This window comes from Vidua chalybeata, chromosome 28, assembly GCF_026979565.1.
Source record: "Vidua chalybeata isolate OUT-0048 chromosome 28, bVidCha1 merged haplotype, whole genome shotgun sequence".
In the NCBI taxonomy this organism is placed as follows: Eukaryota; Metazoa; Chordata; class Aves; order Passeriformes; family Viduidae; genus Vidua; species Vidua chalybeata.
In genome coordinates this window covers 1,494,831-1,505,152 of record NC_071557.1, presented here as the reverse complement: position 1 = coordinate 1,505,152, position 10,322 = coordinate 1,494,831, and the positions used below count along the sequence as shown (strand labels likewise).

At 67.2% G+C, this 10,322-nt stretch overlaps 1 protein-coding gene across 1 annotated transcript; it reads right to left on the bottom strand.

The window, feature by feature from the left end:
• Positions 1-28: 28 nt before the first annotated feature.
• LOC128800997 (actin filament-associated protein 1-like 2) lies at positions 29-9,610 on the bottom strand. The gene is made up of 17 exons (XM_053966575.1): positions 9,540-9,610; positions 5,416-5,544; positions 5,241-5,315; positions 5,074-5,126; positions 4,775-4,850; positions 4,456-4,703; positions 4,166-4,345; positions 3,892-3,975; positions 3,646-3,730; positions 3,357-3,574; positions 2,576-2,700; positions 2,378-2,498; positions 2,153-2,255; positions 1,079-1,228; positions 838-992; positions 641-751; positions 29-534 (listed from the first exon to the last, which is right to left on the bottom strand). The coding sequence occupies exons 1-17, from the start codon at positions 9,553-9,555 to the stop codon at positions 508-510; spliced, it is 1,956 nt and encodes a 651-aa protein (XP_053822550.1). The 5' UTR covers positions 9,556-9,610; the 3' UTR covers positions 29-507.
• Positions 9,611-10,322: the final 712 nt, after the last annotated feature.

Genomic DNA, 10,322 nt, shown 5'->3' with positions numbered 1-10,322 from the left:
CAACTTTTTTTTTTTTTTTTTAATTCTCTAAAAAAAAAAAAACCCAAACATTTCTCCAATTAAAACCAAGCCCTGACAAGCACAGCTGCTGGAAAAGCGCCCAGGGCCCAGCCCGGGTCCCGCTGACTCCAGGGAATGGCCAATCGGATGCCCCCCCAAATCTGTGTCCCCCAGGGTTGATCCGTACCCATCCCTGTAAATTCGGGGTGCTGGAGGGGGATTGGGGTGCCGCTGATGGACTGGGCCCACACTGGGGACAGAGCCAGCAGCTCCTGGAGGTGTACCCGGCAATTGTGTACCCCAAAAACGAAGGGAAGGGCGGGGGTGCAGCGGGGAGAGGTGGAGAGCTGATATGTGTCTATCGATACATCTGCATATAAAAAATAGACGTGCGTAGTCGTAGCGTTGCTAGTGATGGATAAAAAGCCGAATTCCAGGCTGAATCCAGGCTGGTCCTGCACGATCCACGTGCAGCCCGATGGTCTCTGGGAGACTCCCGCTGCGTGCTCACATGGCAGATTTCATCTCCCACTCCTGGACAAATTGGGGGGGGGTCAATCCCTCACTTCCCTTCACAATCCCCGCTTCACTTCCCCGCTCTATAGGATCCCCTAAACCCTTCCCATTCCCGCGGAGTTACCTTCGTCTTCTGCATCACATTTCCCTTCCCCGCCGTGACCGGCGATGGTGGCGGCCTCAGGGCGCTCCTGGCCGACGTGGTGCGCTTCAGCAGCGGCCTGAGGAACGATCCCTGAGGGAAAAAGCAGCGCCAAAAAGGGTCAGGGATGCCCTCAGGATGCCACCCGTGTAATTCACACCTCCTCCGGCGTCCCCCACCTCGGAGCCAGCCGAGCTGGCGGTGGCAGCGATGTGACCCTTCAGCGACTTCCCGAGGGCCAGCAGGTTCATCTCGGAGCCGGCTTTCAGCCTGCCCTTCACGCCTCTTTCCAGCTGCCCCACCTTCTCCTCCAGCTTGGGAAAGGCTCTTTTCCCTGCAAGGACAGCGGGAGCGCTGCCAAGGCCGGGCTCCGGCCGGGAGCGGGCAGTGCCCGGCCCCAGAGCCCCCCCGTGCTCCCACCGATGAGGGCATCCAGCCCGTCCCGCGTCCCCTTCCTCTCCAGCAGGGTCAGGGAGTGCTGGGAGCGGGAGAAATCCCTGCCCGGCACGCTGGGGCTGTCCTTTGGCAGCTGGGCGCTGGCAGGCCTGGCCCGGAGAGCTGCTGGTGGAGCTGGGGAGGAAGGGAAGAGGAGGGAGGGTCAGGAGGAAGGCTCAGGGGGCAGAGAGAGGAGGGACGCGGGGGAGAAGGGGAAGAGAGAGGGTGGTGAGGAGGAAGGGGAGAAAAAGGGTGATCAGGAGGAAAAGGGTGATCAGGAGGAAGAGAGAAGAGAAGAGAAGAGAAGAGAAGAAGAGAAGAGAAGAGAAGAGAAGAGAGAGAAGAGAAGAGAAGAGAAGAGAAGAGAAGAGAAGAGAAGAGAAGAGAAGAGAAGAGAAGAGAAGAGAAGAGAAGAGAAGAGAAGAGAAGAGAAGAGAAGAGAAGAGAAGAGAAGAGAAGAGAAGAGAAGAGAAGAGAAGAGAAGAGAAGGAAGGGAAGAGAAAGGATGATCAGGAGGAAGAGAAGAGAAAGAATGATGAAGAGAAAGGGAACAGAAAGGATGATGAGGAAGGGAAGAAAAAGGGTGATCAGGAGGAAAGGAAGAGAAAAGATGATCAGCAGGAAGGGAGAAGGAGGGAAGATCAGGAGGAAGGAAAGACAGGAAGGGTCAGGAGGAAGAGAGAGAAAGGCAAATTATCTCCCCCAAAAAAGCTGATTCCCCCCCCCCAAAAAAAAAACCAAAAAAAAAAACCCACCAAGCCCTGTGACCACCTCGCAGTTCACAAACTCCCGTTCCCAGTAAAAAAAAAAAAAAAAAAATTAAATTTAAATTTAAATTTAAATTATTGAGGAGCACCAGGAAGCAGCTGGGAAAGTCTGCGGGAACGATCCCGGATAATCAGGAGGAAGAGAAGAGGAGGAACGCTGGGCAGGAAAGCCAGGGGAAGGACACAGAAATCCCGGCTCTCGTGGGCACCGCAGCCTCCGCGGCAGCAGGGGAGCTGGGGAATGTGGGGACCCCCCCTCCGCACCCCTGGCTGAGCAGCGCGCCCCCCTCACCTGCCTGCGAGGCGCGGGCACCGCCCGGGGCGTGGCTGCTGGCACAGGTGGGCAGGGCAGACGCGGGTCTCCTGCGCTGCCCCGGCCGGTCCAGGCTCTGCTGCTGCGGAAGGAAGCCCGGGGGCGAGCGGATGGTGAAACCCGGGGGGCAAAGGGACGGTGGGAGTGGATCCACCCCACCCTGAGGGGCACGAGTGGGGGGCAAAGAGCGCCAGCAGAGGTTACCAGCTGCTGCAGCCGCTCCGCGTTGGAGTAGAGATGTTTGGGGGTCTCGGCTGGCGGGGGCTGCCCGAAGGGGTCGTCCATGTAGGCGTTGGGGGTGGGGACACGGCGCAGCAGCAGCCCCCTGCGAGCAGGAGGGGAGGCCTTTACCTCCCCCAGCCCACACGGAGCGGGAGGGCTGGGGGTGGCCAAAGCCCTTACCCGGCAGCGGGGCGGCTGCTCGGCCTGGGGGGTCTCGGGGGGGGCCCATCACCCTTCTTTGGCTCCGCTCCTCCCCTGGCCTGCAGGGTCTTCAGCCAGGCTTCCCTTTCCTCGTCTGAACGGGCCTGGTGTGGGGCAGGGTCTGGGCTCAGGGGGTGCTCCTGGGGCAGGGTCTGGGCTCAGGGGATGCCCCCAGGGCAGGGTCTGGGCTCAAGGGGTGCTCCTGGGGCAGGGTCTGGGCTCAGGGGATGCCCCCAGGGCAGGGTCTGGGCTCAGGGGGTGCTCCTGGGGCAGGGTCTGGGCTCAGGGGATGCCCCCAGGGCACGGTCTGGGCTCAGGGGTGCCCCCAGGGCAGGGTCCGTGCTCAGGGGTGCCCCCAGGGCAGGGTCTGGGCTCAGGGGATGCCCCCAGGGCACGGTCCGTGCTCAGGGGTGCCCCCAGGGCAGGGTCTGGGCTCAGGGGGCACCCCCAGGGCACGGTCTGGGCTCAGGGGTGCTCCCCGGGGCAGTCTGGGCTCAGGGGTGCCCCCAGGGCAGGGTCCATGCTCAGGTGATGCCCTTGCAGCAGGGTCTGGGCTCAGGGGATGCCCTTGCAGCAGGGTCCGTGCCCAGGGGGTATCCCCGGGGCAGGGCCTGGGCTCACGGGGCACCCCCAAGGCACGGTCTGGGCTCAGGGGTGCCCCCAGGGCAGGGTCCATGCTCAGGTGATGCCCTTGCAGCAGGGTCCGGGCTCAGGGGGTGCCCCCCGGGAGGGACACGGGGGTACCCCGGTGGTCACTCACCTGCAGCAGGGCGAGCTCCCGGCCGCGCTGGGCGATGCGGATCCGCAGGTTTTGCGGGGAGCCGGCGGCCGCCCCGGGGGACACCTCGCAGCCGTCCAGGCGCAGGGCACAGACGGGGCGCTGGGCAGCGCCGGGCTCCGGGAACATGCGCAGCGCTCCGTGCCGGACCGCGCACCACAGGCGCTGCCAGCGCCCGCGCACCCGCACCGCCAGGAACCCTGCGGGCAGCCCCGTCAGCGGGCACGGGGGGCGGCACCCCCCCCTCACCCCGTCCCCTCGCAGCCCCCACCTCCTTTGGCGTCCTCTCCGGGCCGCGGGCTGCGCGCAGGGCTCTGCCGGGAGCCATTCCCCTCCTCCTCTTCCTCCTTGCCGAGCTGGGGCGCGGCAGGCCGAGAGTGGGCACGGGGGGAGCCCCAACTCTGCGCCCTGCACCCCCTCCCCAAGGCAGCTCTCCCCAGAGGGACCCCAGGATGTGGGGTTGGGGTGTATTCCCGAGCCGTTCCCATCCCTGGGTTTCCCCGGGGGAGGAACTCACCCCGCTGAGCCTCGAGGAAGGCGGCGCAGGGACACTGAGGACTGCCAGCCCGCTCGGGGCATCGCTGCTCACCTCCTCGATCACCTGCCGAGGGAAACGGGCAGCGCTGCACCCCGCGCTCCAGCTCCGCAGCTAAAAAAGCTCCGCACAACCCCGAGAAGGGAGCTGGGGACGCACCGGATCATCCCCAGCCCGCCCGGCAGCACCGGAGCAGGGCCGTGCCTCCATTTCCCGCTGCCCACCCCGCTCCTGCCCGGCTGCAACACCTCCAAACCTTCCTCCAGTCCTCAGCCTGCTGCCGGCTCTGGAAGCCGATGACCAGCACCTCTCCCGCCGTCCCTGTCACCTTCAGGGCGTGGGGCATCTTCTTGCCCCGCTTGTCCTTGTAGGTGACCCGGCAGCCGCGCAGGTCCAGCTCCAGCACCGGCTGCAGGTCCGCGGCGCACCTGAAGCACTGGGAGGGGGCACGGCGGGGTCGGGGGGGGGCACGGAGCGGCCGAGAGGGGCACGGAGCCGCGCTGCCACCCTCCGTCCCTTTATCCATCCTCCTTGCCAGCCCCTCACCAGCAGCACGTGCTCCCGGACGATGAAGAGCTGCTTCGCCCACTGCCCGAGCCAGCGCTTCCTCCAGAGGAAGCCGCAGAGCTGCGCCTCGGGGCGCCCGGGGGGCTCGGCCTCGCCGCTGGTGGCCGATGGCCAGCGCAGGTAATGGGCCCGGTCCGTCACCCCCCCCTCCTCCTCCTCCTCCTCCTCCTCCTCCTCTTCCTCCTCTCCGTACGACTCGTAGTGGCTGCTGTCGCTGTCGCCACCGCCTGGGAGCCGGGATGGGGTCAGGGCAGGGGGGGCGCGGGGGCGCTGGGGAGGGGGCGCGGGGATTCCTCACCGGTTCTGCCGTGGCCGGGGGGTTCGGCGTCTTCGTAGGAGTCATCGGCTGGGGGGGGCGGGGGGGGCGCCCGGCTCTTTGTTCTGGGGGTACAAGGGATGTTCCAAAGGTGCTGCCCCCCTCGGGGCAGGGTCCCCAAGTCACTGCCGGGGGCGGGTGGGCACCACAAAGCCTGGCTGGACCCCCCCCCCCCCCCCCGTCCGCGAGCAATCCTAGCCAGCGATGCCATCCCTGGCATGGCCGGGCACCTCTCCCACCCCCCCCCCCCAAGACCCCCAGCCCCTGCTGCCCCCTCTCACCGCTCCGTGCAGGCTCAGGGCGCTGCCTCCCGCTGCATCCGCCCTCCTGGAGCCTGCGGGGAAAAGCAGGACCGGCAGCGCCGTGCCGGGGTGCTGAGGGGTCGGGGACCGCCCCCCCCCCCCCAAAAACCACGCGTGGAGGGGGTGGATCGGAGCGTGGGACTCACCCGGGCTGGTCCGGCCCTGCGGGGTCCCCGGGGAGGGCGAGAGGCAGCGCATGATCATGTACTCTGCATCCTCTGCTGCGGGGGCAGCGCCGGGTCACGGCCCCGCTGCCGCGCCCGCCCCGCTGCCCACCGGGCACCGGCCGGGGGCTCCCCCCGCCCCCAGACCCGCACTCACACGGCGGGCCCTGCAGCCGGGCCAGGAGGTCGGACACGGATTTTTTCTTGGCCCGAGCTGCGGCGCTGAGGCTTTCGCGGTCCAGGAGGAGCAGGAAGGAGCGCAGGTCCGACAGCAGCTTGTCCAGGTCTGCAGGGGACAGGGACAGGGACGTGCCACCGCACCCTCCAGGGGACCCTGTGGGCGCGGGTCCCCATCCCTGTCCCCCGCACCGGGCAGGGCTGGGGTGTCCCCGATGCCATGGAGGGTACCCGATGCCATGAAGGTGTCCCCAGTGCCATGAGGGTGTCCCTGATGCCATGGTGTGTCCCCCATGCCATGAGGGTGTCCCTGATGCCATGGTGTGTCCCCCATGCCATGAGGGTGTTCCCAGTGCCATGGGGGTGTCCCCGATGCCATGGGGTGTCCCCCATGCCATGAAGGTGTCCCCATTGCCATGAGGGTGTCCCCATTGCCATGGGGGTGTCTCCAATGCCATGGGGTGTCCCCAGTGCCATGAGGGTGTCCCCAGTGCCATGAGATTATCCCCAGTGCCATGGGGGTGTCTCCAATGCCATGGGGTGTCCCCAGTGCCATGGGGGTGTCCCCAGTGCCATGAGGGGTCCCCAAAGCCATGGGTGTGTCCCCGATACCATGGAAGGTCCCTGATGCCATGGGGGTCCCCGATGCCATGGAGGGTCCCCGATGCCATGGAGGGTCCCCGAAGCCATGAGGGGTCCCCGAAGCCATGGGGTGTCCCCCATGCCATGGGGGTGTCCCCAGTGCCATTAGGGTGTCTCCGATGCCATAGGTGTGTCCCCGAAGCCATGGAAGGTCCCCAGTGCCATGGGGTGTCCCCAGTGCCATGGAGGGTCCCCAGTGCCATGGGGGTGTCCCCAGTGCCATGGAGGGTCCCCAGTGCCATGAGGGTGTCCCCAGTGCCATGAGGGTGTCCCCAGTGCCATGGGGGTGTCCCCAGTGCCATGGAGGGTCCCCAGTGCCATGGGGGTGTCCCCAGTGCCATGGGGGTCCCCAGTGCCATGGGGGTGTCCCCGATGCCATGAAGGTGTCCCCAGTGCCATGGGGGTCCCCAATGCCATGGGGGTGTCCCCGAAGTCATGGAAAGTCCCCGATGCCATGGGGTGTCCACCATGCATTGAGGGTGTCCCCAGTGCCATGAGGGTGTCCCCGATGCCATGAGGGTGTCCCCAGTGCCATGGAGGGTCCCCAGTGCCATGGGGGTGTCCCCAGTGCCATGGAGGGTCCCCAGTGCCATGGAGGGTCCCCAGTGCCATGAGGGTGTCCCCAGTGCCATGGAGGGTCCCCAGTGCCATGAGGGTGTCCCCAGTGCCATGGGGGTGTCTCCAATGCCATGGGAGGTCCCCAGTGCCATGAGGGTGTCCCCGATGCCATGAGGGTGTCCCCAGTGCCATGGAGGGTCCCCAGTGCCATGAGGGTGTCCCCAGTGCCATGGAGGGTCCCCAGTGCCATGGGGGTGTCCCCAGTGCCATGGAGGGTCCCCAGTGCCATGGAGGGTACCCGATGCCATGAAGGTGTCCCCAGTGCCATGAGGGTGTCCCTGATGCCATGGTGTGTCCCCCATTGCCATGAGGGTGTCCCTGATGCCATGGTGTGTCCCCCATGCCATGAGGGTGTTCCCAGTGCCATGGGGGTGTCCCCGATGCCATGGGGTGTCCCCCATGCCATGAAGGTGTCCCCATTGCCATGGAGGGTCCCCAGTGCCATGGGGGTTACGTGCCCGCTCCCACCGGCCCTTCCCTGCTCCGGCACCTGCCCCGGCCGGGCACAATCCGGCCATTGACGGGCCCGGGGGGACCGGGGGAGGATGAGGAGGGCGCCCTGAGGCGATGAAGGCTCCTCTGTTGTGCTCACAGAGCCGGTTTGTTCCCGGTTGGACCGGGGCAGCCGCGGCGGGGGCTGCGCCGCTGCTGCTCCGCGTGCCGGCGAGGAGGAGGATGAGGAGGAAGATAAGGAGGAGGATCAGGAGGAGGAAGAGGAGCCCTGGCAGGCTGGAGCGGCTGATGAAGGCTGAAATGCCCGCCGTTCACCCACCGAGGGCGGGGACGGGGGTCGGGGCTCAGCGCCAGGCGGGGACCCCGGCACTGCCACTCCGGCAAGGACAGAGAGGGACAAGGAGCGGCTTTGTGCCCGGAGGTGCACATGGGACACCCCGGCTCTCCCAGGGACAGCGGGAGAGCCGGGCCAGCACCGCCTCCAGCCCGCGGTCCCCGAGAGACTCCGGGCACGGGCACAGGGTCCCTCTGTCCCCGCTGGGGGCAGTTTGGGGGTCCACGCAGGTGTTGCAGAGCAGGACCAGGAGCACCCTCAGTCTGTCGCCTCTCCCAGCCCTGGGCAGCTCCAGCTGCCACCACAGGAGCGGGCAGATATCCCTCAGCCCCCCGGGGTCGCTGCCCGTCTCTCCTCAGGCTCCTTCCATCTGGATTTGCGGAATCTTCCCGCTGCGGGCTCTGCTCGCTGCTCCCGGCTGGGATCAAACGTTGCAGCGCCGCCTGGCACAGGTGCCAGCTGCCCCCAGAGCACCCTGATCCCTGCTCCGGTCCCCCTGCCATCTCCCAGCTGGAAAGGGACAGTCCCAGCCAAGCCACCACCAGCCGCTGCTCCTCCTGCACGGCCCCGGGTGAGCGCGACCCCCCCCCCGCCCCACATCCCTGAATCCCGCGTTTCTCCGGGTTAACAGGGAGGCAGTGCACCCCAAAAAGGAGGTGGCACCCCCCCCGGGTGAGGCGAGGGCAGGCGGGGGAAGGAGCCCCCCGCCCTGCCACGTGTGTGAAGCGCTCTCTCCTCCCCCGGAGGTGCTGGCACGGGGGACCCCCGTCCCCTCCGCGCGTCCCCGGACGGGGAGCACACACCCTGCCCGCGGGGAGAGGAAACATCTGGCAGCGCGGTCCGGCTGAGCAGCGCCGGAGCCGGGCCCAAACATCTGGATTTCCCTGGAAACCGGGGAAGGGGAGGGGGGCAAAGAGCTCCCTGCGGGAAAAGCGGCGGGGGCTGGGGCAGGGGCTGGCTGAAGGGACCTGCGGGCGGTGTGGGGCACACGGCGACTGTCCCCCCCTGGCCAGCGGGCCCGGCTTTTCCCCTCCCTCCCTTTCTCCTCTCCTCCGCCCAGGCCGAATTCCTCGGCAATGACATCTCCGTCCACTCACCCTTTTGCCCTCGCTGCGGCCCCCCACCCCGCGCTCCCCCCGGCCGCGGTGCCCTGGCCGGGGCAGCGATCCGTGCCCGGCGGTGCCCAGCCGTGCCCAGCCGTGCCCGCAGCCGGTGCAGGGCGGGCAGAGGCTGCCCCGAGCCCTGGCCCGGTGCCCGCTGCCTGCCGCCGTGCCAAGGGAAAGCGGCCGGGATGGAAAACATCTGCCTCGGTCTCCAGGGCGGGAGGAAAACGCCTCCCCCCCCACCCCAAACACACACACAGAGCGTCTCCTAGCAAAGCTCCCCGCTCCCGCGGGACGTGTGGCATCCTCATCCTCGTGCCATCCTCCTCACCCTCGGCGGAGGAGGAGGAAGGACGGGGCGGCCCCAGGGATGCCATGGGAACGCGCGGTGCCCGGGCGATGCCAGCGCTTCGCGGCTGCCGTTTGGGGTCGGCGCCCACGCGGGGTTTCGTCCGTGCCGTGAGGCGTCCGGGGGGTGCGGGGGTGACCCGGGGGACCCCGGGGGTGGCTCTGGCCCAGCGCGGGATGACTCAGAGGAGGCTGCAGGGAGCTGCTCGCGGCCACAGCGTGACTCGTCATGTGCGGAGGCTCCAGGCCACGGCTGCAGGGTGGGGACGCTCCCCCCACGGCTCTTGCACCCCCAAATTTCCCCTGGGAGGGCGCTGGAAGGGGCGCTGTCCCCCCCCTCCCTCCCGCCCTGCCATGGCACCCCAATGTCGCGGGGGACACCCTTGTCCCCTCACGTTCGTCCCTTCCCCTCCAGCTCCCATCCCGCAGCCCCCCGCACCTCCCACCACCCCCTTTTCACCCCAGCTCTTCTCCCGAGCCCCCTTTTCCCTCCCACGCCCCCGCGGGCGCCCCCGCGCAGCCTCCCCCAGGCGCGGAGCCCCCTTTCCCCCCGTGTTTGAGTTTGTCCCCCCCAGCCTCGCATCCCCTCGGAGCCCCCCCCCGTACCTCGCTGCCGGGACATGGTGCGGGAGCGCTCACATCGCGGCGGGACCGGCACCGGCACCGGGACAGGGATGGGGATCGGGACCGGGATCCGGATCGGGACCGGGATTCGGGATGGGGACAGAGATGGGGATCGGGATCGGGATCGGGATCCGGATCCGGATCGGGATGGGGACAGATGGGGATCAGGATCGGGACCTGGACCGGGACCGGGATCGAGATGGGGATGGGGATCGGGACTGGGATCGGGATCGGGACCGGAACCGGGATCCGACCGGGGCAGCGCTGTCCCGGCCCGGCTCGGCTCGGCTCGCACACGCCCTGCGGGCCCCCAGCACAGCCCGGCCGGGGCGGGAGGAAGGCGGGGAAGGCTCCGCATCCTCCTCGGAGCAGCACCGCCATCTGCAGGGACCCGGGCTGGGGACGAGGCCGGGTCCGGGTGGGATTTTTGGATAAGGGAGGGGGGAAACAAAGCTGCGGAGCCGGGCTGGATAAAGCCATTTCACCTTTAATTGTAAGCAAAAAATCACTCTCACGCGGATTCTCCGACACCAGCAAATAAAATAAACTCTAACAAAAACAGAGAAAGTGAATCACTGTAGTCCAGTCCGAAAACAACCCATATTTATATATATATTTATAGATATGTCGTTTGTAGCAGTGAAAGGCAAGTATGGGCCAGTGAATTCCCGAGAAATTACATTCTTTACATCCCAACAAGGTCTAGCGGCTGGGAAGTGGCTGGAAACAAAAACCGGGGAGCGTGGAGGGGCCGGGGGGTGCGGG